Source organism: Thalassophryne amazonica, chromosome 2 (assembly GCF_902500255.1).
Source record: "Thalassophryne amazonica chromosome 2, fThaAma1.1, whole genome shotgun sequence".
Classification (NCBI taxonomy): Eukaryota; Metazoa; Chordata; class Actinopteri; order Batrachoidiformes; family Batrachoididae; genus Thalassophryne; species Thalassophryne amazonica.
The window spans coordinates 128968609-128986810 of NC_047104.1; the positions used below are offsets into that span (position 1 = coordinate 128968609).

The window sequence follows — 18202 nt, forward strand, 5'->3', positions numbered from 1 at the left end:
CCACATAGCAAGTTAACCACACCCAGACACAGAAAAACTCACACTCTGTTATAATCAAAAGCCACTTTATGTATAAAATGGACAAAACCAGCTATATGTATGTAACAGATTAGTTACAGCCAGGAGGCACTGAATGATCTACGATGAATCCCTAGCAACAATTAGGCTTACATTTTTCCGTGATTAAATGCCTGACCTTGAATAGGAACCTGCCTTATTTAATGACCGGGTCAAAATTTCATCTAAAAAATAAACGCCGGCCTTAAAATAAGCACCGCGCATTATGTGCATTAAAAACATTACACTTGGTTGAGTCACTCTTTTTTTTAAGTCCGCTCTGGAGTGGTACCCAGAGTGGTGGACGGGCGCATGACCCTTTCAAAGCTCTCCATCATGTTGGAGGGCATCTTATTGCAATTTACCCCAGGAACAGTGGCCTTTTCTGGATTAATTTGTCCCTCAACGAGCTCCACTTCTTTATACAATCATCAACCTCCAAACCAACATTATGGTACGTGCAATTTCTCTCAATGAATTGCAAGTCATTTGAGCACCTTTTTCCAACTCTGTGTTTTAAAGTTGTTCAAATTTGCAGACTTTTCTGCCAAAACCATTTGATTCATGATCGACATGTAATCAGCGGCCAAACTGCAAAAACTATTAAAATATGAAGGGAGAGGAAGGAGTGAAACTGAAAAGTGACCAATCACAGCCCTTGAGGTCTCTGTCGTTTAGCAGGTGAGCATCAGGCTACAGGGAAGATTCACAGCCACAGACAGGACTCTGATCTAAAGTGGTTTGTTTTGTCACACCCAGGGATATGTGTGAAACTTATTACAGTGCAGGCAGCAAGCAGCATGGAACAATGGCCTATCTCATTTAGGCGCCGGGTCTGACCACGGTTTAAAAAAAATAAAATAAAATAAATGCCTGGACTTTTAATCCAGGAAATTCGGTTCCCATTTTACTCAAATCGGCACGTGTCAGTGCTGAACTTCATTTTGTACCTCTGTTGCAACTGGGCATGCCCAGACTGCTCTGTCCAATATATGCAAGGGATTTTTAATGTAACTATATTGCGATGGGGCGGGATGTTTTGTCTGACATGAGCAAACATCTGTTATATAAAATCTGGTATATACAGTGTTTATTACATGGAAAACCCTTCACAACCCTCACATCTCTGCCACTCCAGACACCCTCGTACAATACCACAACGCTTCTCTTGGCACCCTAATAAGCTTTCTCTAAATCTACAAATACACAATGGAAATCCTTCTGACCTTCACTGTACATCTCCGTAGGTACTCTCAGAGAAAACATTGCATCTGTCGTGCTCTTTCTCAGCATGAAACCACATTGCTGCTCACAGATCTTTACCTGTTTTCTAAGCTTAGCTTCTGCTACACTTTCCCATAACTTCATGCTGTGGCTGATCAATTTAAAGCCTCTATAGTTACTGCAGCGCTGTACATAACCCTTAATCTTAAAAATAGAAACCAGCACACTTCGTCTCCACTCCTCAGGCATCCTCTCACTTTCCAAGATTTTATTAAATAATCTGGTTAGAAACTCCACTGCCATCTGTCCTAGACATTTGCATGCCTCCACTGGAATGTCATCTGGTCCAACTGCCTTTCCACTCTTCATAGCTGCCCTCACTTCATTCTTACTATAATCTCTTGTACTTCCTGATTTGCTCTTGCCACATCATTGAGCCTTTTCTCTCTCATATTCTTCATTCATCAGCTCCTCAAAATGTTCCTTCGACCTTCTCAACACACTCTCCTCACTTGTCAGCACATGTGCATCTTTTACCACCCTGATATCCTGCACCTCCTTTCCTGCTCTCTCCCTTTGTCTGGCCAACTGGTACAAATCCTGTTCGCCTTCTTTACTATTAAACTTCTTGTACAGCTCACAATATCAGTGATGAAAGTGCGCCATGGAAAAAAAAAAACCTGAAACTTTCTGGCAAAGGCCAAAGGCCCGAAGCCCCTGGCGGGGGGTCTGGGGGTTCTCACACAGAAAAATTTGAAATCTCAGATGCATTCTGGTGCAGTTTCAGGTCTATTTAACAACCAAAAAAAATGTTTAATTTTGTGTTGGGTTCGGTCAATTTTTCCACACCAGTCTTTTCACACAACATGTATTGTGCTACCAGTTTTTAATCCCAAAAACAGATTCAGAACAGGTTCAGAAAAGTACACAGTAAAGGAAATGACAATTTAAAGAACTCAAAAATAATAATTCTCAGTGTCAATTCAAATAGAACAATAGGAGTTATATGGCACATTAATGCATCAACTTGCTCAACCTTCACTCACTTCTGAGTTTTCGTGGTTTTGGCAGGAGCTTTGGAGCTATTGATAATCTCTGTTTTCAAATACTTGGCCACCATAAAATCCTTACAAACGTGTTGCCTCTGCCAACTTCAAACCAAGCTCCGCACCATGGGGGACAGATCTTTTCAGGCAGCTGCCCCACAACAATAGAACGCCCTGCCCCAGCACCTGAGAGTGCCACAGTCTATGGAGTCTTTTAAAAAGCAGCTAAAGACATTTTTATTAGAAAGGTTTTTAATGTGTAATTTTAATATGTTTTTGTTCTTTTTATGTTGTAGCACTTTGAGATTTTTTGTAAACGTAAAGTGCATCATAAATAACATTTATTATTATTATAATATGGGACAAGAAATATATTTCTTAAAATATCAAGAAATATGAAAGAGCACTGTGCTATTTTCTTTGATTACTTGATAGTGAAAAAAAAATCAAATAAAAAACTAAGTTATTTAAGCTTGACACTTGTTTTGTAGTTACAGCAGTAACAATTAAAAGCTTTGTAGCTTTATTTGTAAAAGTAAAAATAGGTCAAGCAATTTACGAATATAAAATGGTCACTCAGCTTGATAATGATTGATTCAGCATACTGCAGCTAAAAGTCAATCAATCAATCAATCAATTTTTTTATATAGCGCCAAATCACAACAAACAGTTGCCCCAAGGCGCTTTATATTGTAAGGCAAGGCCATATAATAATTATGTAAAACCCCAACGGTCAAAACGACCCCCTGTGAGCAAGCACTTGGCTACAGTGGGAAGGAAAACTCCCTTTTAACAGGAAGAAACCTCCAGCAGAACCAGGCTCAGGGAGGGGCAGTCTTCTGCTGGGACTGGTTGGGGCTGAGGGAGAGAACCAGGAAAAAGACATGCTGTGGAGGGGAGCAGAGATCGATCACTAATGATTAAATGCAGAGTGGTGCATACAGAGCAAAAAGAGAAAGAAACAGTGCATCATGGGAACCCCCCAGCAGTCTACGTCTATAGCAGCATAACTAAGGGATGGTTCAGGGTCATGTATTAAAGTCATGTATTATTCTCAATTACTCTCACCTCAGACAAATTTTTGCCCGCTGCTCAAACTCATTATTCTTGTGGTTATAACTCATGGACTGAGAGTTAAACTCTCATCTGTATGCAAAAATTTTAGTCCTATCAACTTTTCGTTTTTGCAGTTTTCATCCTTGACCCAAAATACTTAAGCATAAGGTTCAAGGTACAAGGTTCAAGGTTACTTTATTTGTACCAAAAGGTAAATTTGGTTTGGCAGTGAGTCACTCCATTCATAATCACATAACACATAAATACCGATAAAAAAAAAATACCTTAAATATAATAAAAATAAAAAATAAAAATATAAAAATACAATGAGCAGTGCAAGTACAGGCCAATAGCATGGCACCCAGAAGAAAGTCACAAAGTGTGTGCCATCTCAATGCAAAATAGCAGATAAATTAATTAAATATACATTCAAAGTCATCTGTTAAGAACACTAATAGCAGCAGGAATAAAAGTGCTCTTGTAGCGCTTAGTTCTGCAGAAAGGAGCTTTATACCTCCGTCCTGAAGGGAGCAGTTCAAACTGATCAAAAAGAGGATGTGAGGCGTCCTTTAGAACTGCATCTCCAATTTCTCCATGATCAAAGTCATACAAGCACATGCATATATGCACACAGAGGCCAGGCTATTATAATATACATACTGGACCAATTAAAATCATTTTTGTCTCAAGTGCAAAGTTTAATCCAAAAAACATCTTGCCTCTGGGTAAAAAAGGCACAGTTCCCATTTAATTGGAGAAAAGATTTGAGAACAAGTACAAGTTGAGTGACTCTTACCATGACTGGTTGCAGCTCAGACTGTTGCTGTGACAGAGCCTGGTTTTTACCCTGAACCTTCCCATCACCTTCACCCTCATGAAACCAGAGAACCTTGATGAAGCGGTTGTTGAGAACTGCTTCAGTGCTTTGCATTGCCCACTTGGCCTCATCTGGACTAGCAAACTGGACAAATGCCGCCTCTGGGTCATTCCGGTAGGCAACCTGTCAAAAAATTATTTTTAAAAAAATTATTATTACATTTAAAATGTCAGAAAACACTGGTAACCAAGACTAATGATGTTATTTTCTATAAATAATACAATCTACTTCAAAGCTTTTGCAAATGCAGATAAACCAAGGGATGCACAGACATCTGTATTCGAGCCCGACCGATGTCGATGTTTGGGGGGCTGATACAATACAAGGATTAGGGAGTACAAAATTTACTATACCGATATATCTTTGATATATGCATTTAAAAAATGGCAATGATTCCGAACATCATTATCAAACCCTTATGAAAGAAATGTAATTGAGGCTTGATGATTTACAATTTAACCAGAAAAAACGTAAATCACGCTGCATTTACTCAGCTTGGCAGTTACATTTGCATAAAGACTTCTTGTCTGTTTTGGACCCACTGAGCTGACTGCATAGTGACTCCTTGTCTATGGCGTCAGATCAGTGACAAAACCCGACTCGGTAAAAAATGCGTTTACGCGCGAGTTATCTCCACGCGTGCAAAGGTGCTGTGTGCGAGGACCAGCACCCCCCGCCTGCTCGAACTTGATTTCTGCTCGCGCAAAGTTTAATTCTGCTCGCTCGCTTGAAGCTTATGGCACTATAGGGGAGGAAACCATGTCGGCACTGGCTCTGCTGTGATTGGCCATCTCTGGAGAGCTAGGGTTGATTGACAACCCTCCTCTGACGTGGAAGTCAGTCGGAGACAACGGCGTTAAGCGATTTTATATAACTGCTGAGTGGATCCTTTTCATTTAATTGGTGCTTTGTATGTCACATGACATGGATTAATTCATCCCATTTGTGTTGCATTGCAATTAGAGTGCGGCTTGGTTCCATTTAGAGTGCAAATTTGGTTCCATACGTTTGGTACCATTGCACTCTGCACGCACACGTGATCACGCGCGCGCGGGTACGGGCGTGCCCACACATGCTCGCGCACGCACACACAAAACAAATCCCCTGTGCTGCCTGGAGGCTGTTAGCAGGAAGAAAGAAGAAAAGCTGGACTCATTTCTGATGTGATTTTTTTTTTCGCTGCACTGAGGACATACAGCCTTTTTTTGGTAGTACATGCACACACAAGCGGTGACCAGGTTGCGCGTGTGTGCACGCGTGCGCGGGGGACATCGACTCTCCCAAGACATAATTTGATTGAGCTAACTGATGCTGCTAATTCTTGTAAGATACACACACATACACACAACAAATCCACTGTGCTGTCTGGAGGCTGCGAGCAGGAAGAGAGAAAGAAAAGCTGGACTCATTTCTGATGTGATTTTTTTTTTTTTCGCTGCACTGAGGACGTACAGTCGACCAAGCCGGTTGCGCGTGTGCGTGACATGATGATTTGATTGAGCTAACTGACGCTGCTACACACACACACACACACACACACACACACACACACACACACACACAAAATCCACTCCGCTGTAAGCTGTCTGGATGCATGAAGAGCTGTTAACATGAAACACTGATGTGACTTTTGGCTGGACTGAGGAACTACACAAAGTCTTTTTTTTTATGAAGTCCGAAGTCAGTGCACAGCATCACTGTGCACGTTACAGTGGAACACCAAAATGTAAGTCCCTTTTCTGTTGTTTATAAACTAATAAAATAACAAATGACACAGCTCTATTTCAGCCATTATATAAAACACTCGGCTTTGCCTCATTGATTGGTATGTTCCAGCTTTCACCTCATGAAATATTCGTACCATTGAACACATAAACATTCATTATTTGTATAATCACCTCATTTCTGCTTAAAACTTCACTCGAGTCATCATCTATCTCAGCGACAGATCTCTGAAGCTTCTGTACAACAATTATTTCCACATAAATTCAGAATTATTTCATAACTAGTCCTAAAAATCACCTCCTGACACTGGTCTGCAGACTGACTCTGTACACCCAAAGCAACCAAAGGGAATAATGTGATTATTAATCATCAGATGACAAATTAAATCCTCTTAAATCACGTGAAAACCATGACACCACCGCCTCCCTGAAGGAGTCAATGGCATCTCCTTTTATAATAATTATTTATTTATTTATTTATGAATCAAATCCAAACAAAACAGGTCCTGAAAATCCTGAAATAGCTGCATACATGAAAATATGAATACAAGAACGTAAGGGGCTTATTGAATATTATTTACAAATAATAAAAGAAAATATAGGGCTTAATATTTCACAAAAATAAGTGTAGTGTCCGTACACCACTATTTAAATGGTTTAGACTGATCTAGTTTAGCAATATTATTTCATTGAAAAGTTCAAATTTCTTTAGTCACAACTAAAATTATATTTACATGCAAGAACTGATATTTAGTGTAAATCAGCAAGGCTGATTTGGAATTCAGGTTTGCAAAATGTAATGTCCATACACCAAGATATTTTGCGCTGCAAGTCTGGTCTACAAACATAGAAACCGGTTGTATTAGACTTACAATAAATAATGCAAAGCTCACTTCCATGCTGTAATGTTTGTAACATTCAAGTATGTATGAGAAAACATGTTATATTTTCCCTAATAAAGAAACACCACATAATTATATGCTGCTCCCCACCCACCCATCCCCCGCCCTTCACACCCCCAACCCACCCACACCCACACTAAAAATCATTTTAGGTTGGTTCTGGATTGATATACGCATCACATACGTATTTAAATAACAGCACCTTATCACTTAACAAATGATGAAATTGTAGTGTCCGTACACCACACTTTGGCACCAAAAACATGCATTTCGAAATCAGCTCTGGCTTTTCAGGAAGTGAAGTTAACAAAAAGATATTTTAGCATTTATTAGACAACACCTTTAATAATGTTTCCTGAGTGTAAATAATTTAATATAGGAACTTAAAATTTCTTTCCTTGGTGTACCCCACTGGTACCCCTTGATTGTGTTCTGGCTGAGTGCCTTTGTATCTTTTAGAATCAAACTGTTCAAATTCAGGTCAAAACAAACCTCATGCAATAGGTCTTCAGTGACAGCACAACTACTGCCACAAAAATCTGAGTTTCGTAAGAGAACAACTACACACTTTATCTACAACCACAAACGTGAATTTTAAATCACTAGCACAACACAGAGACTTACCTGCAGATTGACTATTGTGCCAAACTTGCTAAAATGATCATTCAGCTTGCTGATGTTGTTGAGTTCTGGAGGAATTTGCCGAACCAGAAGCTTGGTGTTAAGGGAGTTGAACAGGGTTTTCTTGTGGTAACCCTGGTGGCTGGGTTTGTTAAAGTTGGACCTTAAAAGAAGACAGAATGGAAGATTAAACTGGTAACTCAGAGGTACTATTAATACTCTATTAAAGAAATATCATACTTGTCAAACCAGGGTTTCCTGGCGGGGATGCTTCCATCATGGGGAAGATGTGGTCTCTTCCTCGAGTCAGATTCCATAACAATTCTCATACTGTTATTTGGGATTTTGTCTGTAAAAGGATAAACACTTCAGTTTTGAGACTACTGCACACAGCTGGAATGCGACTGAAGTAAAGGTCTCGGTAGACTACAGGAACACTGCAACTTAACCGACATGCACAGATGGCTGCCTGCCTCCCCAGTTCCACATCATAGCATTGGGCAGCAACATACAGTCCCATAAAGCACATCACTGAAGAAGCTCAAAATTTGGGCAGTAGTTAGCACTACTGCCTTGTAACAAGGAAGCACATGGTTCAAAGTCTAACATATCCAGGCTCTGTACATTCTAGTAGATAACTCTTTAAACAGTGACACATTTTTTGTAATTTTGTGTGTGTACATCACCACAACGGATTTGAAATTATACCATCGAGATCTGGTTGTAGTGTAGACTTTTTGTTTTATTTCAAGGTTTTGAACAAAAACATCACTGAATGAGAAACACTGGGATAGGTCAACCTGAGCCCTGTTGTCGAATTCAATTTCTCACAACAGACTGTTTCACGGATACCTCCATTTTGGATTTGGCGCAGTGCATGCTGGAATTGCTTGGGCACATCCTGCATCGTCCGCCTATTCAAACGTGTTGTAGAAGTTGTGATCCTTCGGTGTTATCTAGTAACTAAGTGATAAAACTCTGCTGAATCTAATCTCTGTACTCATGCCAGTGTGTGTCTGAGCCTGAGAGTATAATGGGTGAGGCTGATTATTATTTTATTTTTTTTAAGCAGCGAGTGCACAATTTATTCATCAGTCTCTGTCAAAGCCATTTTGGGTAGGGGTGTTTAAAAATAAACATCATACTCATTTGTCTGAGCCTGAGAGTATAATGGGTGCTGCTGATTATTATTATTGTTTTATTTTTATTATTATCTCCCCCCTCCTCTTTTTTTTTTTTTTTTTTTTTTTTTTTTTTTTTTTTTACACAGACCGTAAGCTTGCCACCTGGTAACATTATCGGCATTTAGAGGAACGATCCTTATAATCAGCCAAGACCCACAACAATGAAAGATTATTATTATTATTTTATTTTACCTTTTACAAGGACGTAACTTCACTTAGTGAACTGGGAGATATTAACAGGCTAGTCCACTCCAGAGGATCATGCGCTGCTCCACCACGGAAAACGGCACGTTAACCAGAAACTAATAACTGCACGCTGTGAAATGGTAAATATTTCTCTTTTCTTGCCACAACAGCAGACATGAGTCCTGGTCTTTAATTGGCAGACAGGTGAGTTACAACTGACATCTTTAAATGGCTTTGACAAAGGCTCATAAATAAATTGTGGACTTGCTGCTAAAAAAAAAAAAAAAAAAAAAAAATGAAATAATAATAATAATCAGCCCCAACTATTATACTCTCAGGCTCAGACACACACTGGCATGACAAATGAGTACGATGATTAGATTCAGCAAGGTTTTACGACTTAATTACTAGATAACACAGAAGGATCGCAACTTCAACAACACGTATGAATAGGCGGACAATGCAGGATGTGCCTCATCAACCCCAGCATGCACCGTGCCAATTCCAAAATGGAGGTATCCGTGAAACAGTCTATTATACAGCTTCATGATGAAGTGGGATAGAGGGAGATTTTCTTAAAAAGAAGACTGAAAGTTCAGCTACAATTTGCCAGAAGGCACATCTGAGATGCAAGCCTAGATTCGTTGTTTTGGTGACTGGGTGTCTTGCTGGTTTTACTCACTCTTCTCCTTCTTGCACAGTCACTCAGTTTTTGAGAACTGTCTACTCCATGCAGATTTACCATAGCGTGTCATACTGTTTGCATTTCTTCGTAAATGGTGTGAATAAAGTCCAAGACATATTCAGTGACTGGGAAATATTCATGTATCCATCTCCTGACTTGTCTGAAGAAAACTGGCAATAAAACTGATTATTTACAGGTATTATACAAAGCATTACATTCCTTATGCAACCCATAATCTTGGCTTTTATATTTGTAAGTAATTCATATCAAGTTATAGAGATTTGCTTTAAGTTTGAATTTAAGGAAGATAATTTTAGAAATTTTTAGGTTTTGCTTTTTTTTTGTATTTCGAATGGCATAAACAACTTAAAAAGTGTTAAATACCAAATGTTCCAATACTTTTGAAGGACACTGTATGAAAATGCAATATCAATGATATTACTCACAGGATGACAAATTATAATCGTCAGTTGACCTTCTACAAATATATTGATAATGATACTAATATGACCCATCACTAGTTAAGAAAGTTTTTTCTGTTTTCTCTGGTCATAATTGCTCAGTTTCAATAGTGGCTGCATATTTCTTCTCATCTTATTGTCTCATGAGTCTTTACATACAGTGGTGGCTCAAGTCTGTGGTGTACTCTGAATAGTACCTCTCTGTGGTTGATCCACTTCCCCCATTGTCAGCCCAATTAAGTTTGGTCTCCGCGCATTGACCCGGTGGCGGTACATAGGCCTGGCAGTATTGGTGATGCTGGGAGCTTCAGGATTGTACACATCTGTCTCAAAATTTTCTGGTGATACAAAAGAGAATATTTTAAATTGCAGGACAGCAATGCAGATTTGTTTGAAAGTTGGAAAAATAACATGCACAAACCTTCCAACTACCTCCAACAACTCTCAATAATTTATCAACTTTGAAACTTTTCATTTTGAACTCTGCTCTTACCGGAGGTGAAGAGTGGTGCAGGGGCCTGTGGAAGCGAAGCGCGCATCCCAGAGGTGACAATGGTGGGTACTGAACTTGTGATGGAATTGGGAGGAGCATCCATGCCTGATGCTTGCAATGGAGGAAGAGGAGGTGGGGGACCTGGGATCAGAGAACAAAAAAAAAAAAAGAATGACAACTCCAATAGAAGAGTTGAAATGATCAAACCAAAGTTACCAATCTGTCTTTTGTGAAAATGTTAACCATTCTGTTGCACACATATTAAAACTCTTATCTGCCTCCATTATCAGGGAGTTTTTCAAAAATGGCCCTGGTCAGCATGTGCCCCAGCCCAGCCCCACTGTTCAAAATGTTACACATTTTAATTGTTTATATTATGATTGTTTCATCATCAATGCCACGTTTCTGTTGACAATCATCACTTTTTATTTTTTATCAAAAAATAAATAAGCACTCCAAAAGTAACAATAGCCAGGGTTTTCCAAGAATGCAGGTGGTGAAGTCACCTCTTCCTCAAGAAAGACACTGTGATCCACAATATGCTCCAAGTGAAGAAACACCAATCACCTCACAAAGAGCTTTTTTTTCCACCCAGCCCTACACACTCTTGTGCACACAAGCACAAAATAAAAGCATGAACCCAAAACAACCAGAAGGAATCTGCAGGGGACAACAGGCATTAGTGGTTAATGGTGACTGATGATGATTCTCAAGAATTCCTCTAAATGTTCATTCTTTTCTGCGATTTGAAACATTTGATTTCAGTGTGCACAAGTCTGTCCGTAACTTTAAATATTTTTTACTTCTTGATCAGCGATCCATCTGCTCTTCTCTGGCTGCACATCTCTCAATCTCTCACACACATATATACACACACACACACACACAAGATAGGTTGCTCTGATCACCACTAATGTGTCTCGATTCACCGTGCATAATGAAGATTTTTATTCTGCACTTCTACGAGCATAATGCAGGAAAAATCTTCACCAGTTTGTGCTTGAATGTCATTGCTGGAACAGTGATGAAGCCTTTGAAATGACAGATTTATTACTCTGATAAGAAATAAAAATTAATATGACTAAGTTCAGCTGCATGCATGTGTTACATCTGTGAAAGTCCACACAGAGTGCAGCAATGTGCTGCCTGTGCTAAGAAAGAATGTAATCAGCATTCTAAAGTCTCCTACTTAAAAAGCCTTTTGTTAATCATCAGTCCAGCAGTGTTTAATGTTTCCTTCATGTGTGTAACAGTTTCTGTGACTACAAGGAAAACATTTCAACACAAACACCTCCTTCAAAATCAATCACACCACATATGATGATGGGTCAGTGTGCAAACACTTAGAAAACAATCCCATAAAAAATTCCAGGTTCTACCTCATACAGTACATACTCCATTCTGATAATTAAACTAATGACTTTCTGGGAAATACAACATTTCTGTGCTCCTACCTGCAACAGGCGGAAGGCTGGGTGGGAGTGTGCCTGGTGGGGGCACAGGGGGCTGCAGGTTAACAGGTGGAGGGTTAAGGAGTGGTGGCGGAGGTGGGAGCCCTGGAGGAGGTTGTGGTTCCACACCTGGCATCGGTGGAGGTTGGAAAGGCAGCATATTGGGCAGATTGACATCCTCTACCACAACTGGGTCACTTCCATGGTCAAAAGGACACATGTCCCCTCGCATGCAGAAGCCCTTCTCTGGAAAACATAGCCAACACATGTAGTACAGACTTTTTTTTTTTTATCTAAAAACTTAAAGAAAACTGTTGAACTACAGTATTGCTCTTTACCATCATAGTCACGGCATCGTTTCCTCTGTTGGGGGGGTGGACCTCTATTAAAAGGGCCTCGAGCCACTGGGGCCTCCGGGTGAAAGCCTGACCAACTCTCGGTGGTTGTGTTAGTGTGAAGATGTGTGGGGGCAATGACAGTGATCGTGCTGCTTAGTGCTGGCACAGGGAAGTGTGAAGTGGCTGCAGAGGAGGCAAGGGCTGTTAAAGTGTAGTTGTCCCCACTGTCCGATCGGTCCACTCGATCATGATCATACTTTAACTTCCCTGAATCGCGATCTGAAAGTAGAGATACAGAAATGGAGACCGGTCATTCGATGCTTCAAGAGTAACACCAGCACAAAGCTTTAGGGCCCGACGGTATCTCCTACCCAACGCAAAGGCGCACACAGTACAATGCAAATGTTACTGCTAGTTGCCACCTGGCAGTTTTCATGCTCAGCACCCACACCATGTCAACAGTAAACAGACTCAGAATCCAAGTGGGTAGGAAAGTTATACCATTTCATAACAACTGAACTTGTTCTTACCTCTACTCCTGCTCCGAGACCGAGATCTGCTGTGGGTCCGGCTCCTGCTACGATCTCGATCTCTATCCCTGTCTCTATCCCTCTCTCTGTCTCTGTCTCGGTCTCTGATACGGTCTTTGCTCCAGCTACGGCTGCGGCTACGAGTGTAACTGCGACTGCGGCCTCTCCTGCGATTGTAGCGGTCACGATACAAGTCTCTCCTTGGGTTGCGGTCATAATCCCGCTTTCTTGAGCGATCATCCCTTTTCCGATCATCTCCCCTCCTAATAAATTTGATAGGAAGAGAGGATAATTAGCACAAGGCAAAACAGAACTGAAATTTTAACTCAAACCTGTACCCACCTGCTATCTCTGATGTAGCGGGAGCTTGTTTGTGGAGGACTGTGAGTCACTCTTCGAGAAAACTTCTTCTCTCTTTCCTCTTCCCGATTAACCTAAAGTTAAACATGAATTTATCATAGCTATAATAATTTTAACATTTGCATACTCATGCTGGAAAATGGGTTGCAATCTAAAGCCACACAATTCATCTTGTATTGCTCAGGCCTCAAGGCCTACACATTGCTTATTTCATAATAAAGATTATTTTGTCTGTAGTATGGCAATTTTAATAAGGATCATTACCATAAGCATGTGTGCAAATCAAAGTCTGCGTCAACCATATTAACAACTGTCTTATTTTAGCAGTTTGATCGCATCAATATCTGTTAGTGAGTGCTGAAGCAGTGATGACAACAGTGGTCTTACTTGATACATTTTCATTACATTTTATTCACACCATGCTATCTTCCAGTTGAAAGGGGTTTTGTCATTTCAACTTCCACTGTGAAAGACTGCCTTGGACATGGCTACTTTCTTTTTATTTTTCACTTTTCTGTGATTACAGTGTGTGGTGAATGTTAACTGTTTCTTCACCAACTGCCACGAATGTGACATTCTTGAATTATTACCTCGTCTTTTTTCTGCTCATCTTTCTCAACTTTGACCAAAGGTGCTGGCTGTTCCAGCTGTGGGAGGTAGCTTTTGTTGTTAATCGCTTCAAACAACTTATCCACAAATGGCTGGGTCTCTGAAAAGCAAAATCAAATTAGTGGAGATCATGGGTAAATGTGGGAAAAATTTCAAGTGACTCCAAAAGACAGTTAACATAATTGACAGTGCCCAAAATATTTGCACAAAACATTATTCGAAAGCACACAGAAAGAAAGACAGACACAGAGAGAGAGAGAGAAAGTCCATCCAATGGTACATTAAATACCTTTCTGAAGAAATACATCCAACTGATCTATACACAGGGCCTTAAGTTCCTTCTCGCTTTTGTCTTTCTTGACTAAAGCAACAACATACTTGGCGAGGGCAGATGGGTCTGCCTCACAGCTGGAATTTAAAGGAAAACAGCCATAAGATATATGAGACATTCCATAAAGACATTGTGACAACAATCTGATTAAGATGTCAATACCAGTGGCATTTCTTCCTGGACGACAATGGAAGCCATGTTACCTTTATTTTTAAATGAAGGTCAAAGGAATACCCGATACATCTAATGAGTACAGATGGGTGTGTAGTAGTGAGTAGATGCAAAAGTGGGAATAACAACTTCTGCGCATTGCCCAACTTGCAATACAACATTTATTTGCAACAGTACAGTACTAGACCATCAGCTAAACAATTGTGATGCAACAGGAAGACACCATAAATAACATGTTCCTGGTCAACAGCGAACTGCGCTCCCAATGAGCAAAAAAAAAAACTAACACATTTATAGGTGTTACCAAAGGAGTGGAATTTTAACAGACTATCACTTGACCGAGAGCAGATTCAAGGTGATGGTCAAGAAGCTAAAGTGGTGGATTTGTAACCAGAGGCTCCTCGGTTCAAATCCCCATCAGACCATAAAATCACTCAGGGCCCATGGGCAAGATCCCGGCATTTGAGTGTGAGAATGGGTGAATGCGAGACATCACTGTAAAGTGCTCTCTCCATGAAAGTGCTATATAAATGTATTAACATATAAAGTACATTTACCATTAAGTTAAAAATGTTAAATACTCTGAATAATAACTGCAGAAAATAAAAATATGCATTAAGTACTTAGGGCATGTAAAGAAGATTACCGTTTACTCCACCTAATGCCCCAGGGACTGCAATTTTCGTGAAGGCGGGCATTTATTGATGATCATTTGCCTGCACATGCATGCTGTACAGAGTACGTACAGACATGTATACTGCATACAAGAGAAGCAGCGCAGACTCGAAATGAATGGTGTTTTTCTGCATGTGGTAGCTGCTACACAATTACATAAAATGGCTCAGCGCAAACTGCATGGAGAAATGGGCAGGAGTGGGGCTTGAACCAGGAACTTTCTGCACTGAAACCAATTATCGTTCAGTCGAATTTTAGCCCTAAAAAAATTAACACTTCTAGAGTGTGAAATTAACACGTGGTTTAGGGACTGAAATGGATGAAGGAATTTTCTCTTTTTTTTTCTACCCATGGGCCTCTCAAAAATAAAAATTTCAGATGAAATGTGTGCATCTCATCAATGGGGTCTTCAACATAGACACATCTGTGTGCTGGATCATGCCCAAATAAGTGCATTATCACATGGTCAACTGTTACCTCACAATGCAAGTGATATTGCTCATCTGAGTGTTGAAAAGTACACAAAGTCATGTCAGTGATACTCAAGGATGTTTCAAAAAGACTTCATTCCAAAGACATCCCGTAGCCATCTTAGTTCACTGCTTAACGTCCAAGTCTCCCACTCAAACAGTATGACAGCAAACACTCGGACTGTCCAGCAACCTCGTGATTCCACAAACTCCTCACAGATGTCTCTGAATTTCAAAGTGCAAGGACGCAGAGACATGAATGTCACTGCCAAGATACGTTTATGTCCGTGCGTGTTTATGTCTGATGGCAGAGACCAAGAAGTCAACAGAAGCCTGGATCTTGGTCTTCCTCAAGACAACCGCAAACCCAAAACACTTCAATTTCTCAGGTGCTGCAATCAGATTATCCTTTTACTACAGTTCAGCAAATATCAACCAGAATTAAATGTTACAGGACAAACTATATTTGTCATAGACACGTGTGTCTGAATTCTTAATGAAACGTTTACAGACCCACAAGCCAATGATTTACATAACAGTTGTGTAGATTCAAGTCACACGTCAAATGTCGCATATCGCCAAAATGCTTCTAATTATCTGGTGTGTAATTGCACAAGGATCAGCGATTTAATAATAATGATATTTGATAATAATAATAATTGATAATCTGAGCAGTAGATATACTTACATCGGCTCCAGGGTTTCAGAAAGCCATGTTTTCAAAACATCGAGGTTTTCGATGATCATTTTAGATCCTTTCCACCTTCCCTCCAGCACGGCCAGATATAAATGTGACTTATTTCTTAAATGACAGTTAACCGCTTCAGATGTTTTGTGTAGCTAAGCTGCTAGACGACGCGCCAGATGCTAACTAAATTAGCAAACATTTAAAGGCCCCAACGTGCTAAAAGCACGCCTGACTCTCAAGTAGTGTTTATGAACACAGAGAATTTCAGTCTACTTGCTCAGCATTAATGCCTTAAATTCTGAAGGCTGCAATTGATACTTATTTCTAAATTTTCGAAGCATCCAACAGTGATGCTACACCAAGTATTAGATCGTCAACAACGCGTGTGATGCACAGCAAACTAGCAGTTTGCCATTTTATTGGGAAACCTTTAATTTAGCGCACTACTGCCACCAATTGGACTGGAGGATATTACAGCACAAGCTTTTCTTTATTAACTTATTTTATTGAGCACAATAAAACAGAGCATATATAAAAACACACAGCTTGTCGTAGGGACTATACATTTTCATACAATAAAATATTGTCGAAAAACAGAGAAATATAAAGTAAGAATGACAAAAATAAATAAAATGCAAGGACTGGAGTTTTGCCATCGATTTCTATTTAATCCGCTAGATGGCGGATGCGGCCGACCACTGAGCTGTTGCCAGGCAGCCGCCATCTTTCTTAGCGCTATTCCGCGTCGTCGGGTTAGGCAGTAGATTCGCTGACTTAAACTTGGGATAAAGCTTCTATTTGAAGTTACTCACTATTTCTATTTATTCGATATCTGTTAAATAGAAATCGATGTGATCTCAAAATGCCGTTTTGTGCAGCGTTCGGATGCAGCAACAAGCTCACAAAGGATTGTGGATTGAGCTTTCATAAGTGAGTAATGATGTGGGGGAAATGACTAAAATTGCTGAAAAAAAGGTTAGAACATGCTTTATTATTGTGATGATCTGACATTTGGAAGTGCATCCTGTAAGCGTGATTGTAACTTGAAACCTAATGTTATTCAATATATCAGTCCATAGGCCTATTGACTATAGACTATTGCCATTGATGTCACTAGCTCATTTCTTATTATTGCAACTGAAGTTGTGATTTGTATGCGTACATTAGAAAAGATGGCATGTAATCTTGAATTTTCTTTATTTCTCGATAGCCTGAATGTGAACTGCAACAAGATTAATAAATTGTGGCTAATCTAGGTAACATTTTTGGATTTACAGGTTTCCTAGAGATGAGCCAAGAAGATCGCAGTGGATCCAAAACATCCGCCGGGTGGATTTCAAGCCTTCAGCTTACAGTAGTGTCTGCTCAGCTCACTTCACTGACGAGTCATTTGACATGACAGGACAGACATGCAGGCTCAGAGGTACTGCCGTACCTACAATCTTCAACATACCCAGTCACTTACAGAAGGTAGGTACCCATAACTGAAATATTACTTCTTATAATTTGCTTGATTGTTTCTCAGTTTTTAGTTCTGTTAAATGAGCACAGTAAAGCTGAGATCGGTCAGGTCACAGAAATAGAAAGATCAAATCTCCTGCTGCCTGAAAACACTGTCTGTGGTTTGACAAATGCGAGCCAGGGAAAAAAAATTCAAGTCAAGGAAATGTCAGGGAAAATGAAAACTTGAAAGAATGGCCACCTTGTCTAAGTAAACTCCTGAATACTTGCAGGTGAAACGTGAGCGTACAGCTCCGAAGCGGAGACCACCTTCGGATGATGGCGCCCCTGGTGATAGCTTGCCAAGTATCAGTTCTCCGCCCCCACCTGCTGCCGGGTTTTATCTTGGTGCTGACCATTCATACTCTATAACGAGCACTACACAAACAATGAAGTGGCAACTTCTGAATGCAGAGGCCCAAGCTGAGGATTGCCAACGTAAACTTCACGTCTCACAGGAGCAGCGGAAGAAACTGAAGCGTAGTGTGGAGACTACAGGTGCCTTATTGGATGAACTGAAACAAAAGCGGTTGTTGTCTGATTCTTCTGACGATATACTACGT

The 18202-nt window shown here is 40.1% G+C and overlaps 1 protein-coding gene across 2 annotated transcripts in view; it reads right to left on the reverse strand.

The window, feature by feature from the left end:
• Positions 1 to 16559, reverse strand: part of rbm26 (RNA binding motif protein 26) — a 37786-nt gene extending 21227 nt beyond the window's left edge. For both annotated transcript variants that reach the window (XM_034193091.1, XM_034193081.1), the window contains exons 1-12: positions 16140 to 16559; positions 14094 to 14212; positions 13786 to 13904; positions 13178 to 13269; positions 12836 to 13098; positions 12306 to 12584; positions 11971 to 12213; positions 10517 to 10657; positions 10221 to 10361; positions 7748 to 7856; positions 7511 to 7670; positions 4180 to 4383 (exon numbers count right to left, since the gene is read on the reverse strand). In XM_034193091.1, the coding sequence (XP_034048982.1) occupies positions 4180 to 4383; positions 7511 to 7670; positions 7748 to 7856; positions 10221 to 10361; positions 10517 to 10657; positions 11971 to 12213; positions 12306 to 12584; positions 12836 to 13098; positions 13178 to 13269; positions 13786 to 13904; positions 14094 to 14212; positions 16140 to 16198 (1929 nt within the window). In that variant the 5' untranslated portion in view covers positions 16199 to 16559. The remainder of the gene's footprint in view (positions 1 to 4179; positions 4384 to 7510; positions 7671 to 7747; positions 7857 to 10220; positions 10362 to 10516; positions 10658 to 11970; positions 12214 to 12305; positions 12585 to 12835; positions 13099 to 13177; positions 13270 to 13785; positions 13905 to 14093; positions 14213 to 16139) is intronic.
• Between the last annotated feature and the right edge of the window lie 1643 nt (positions 16560 to 18202).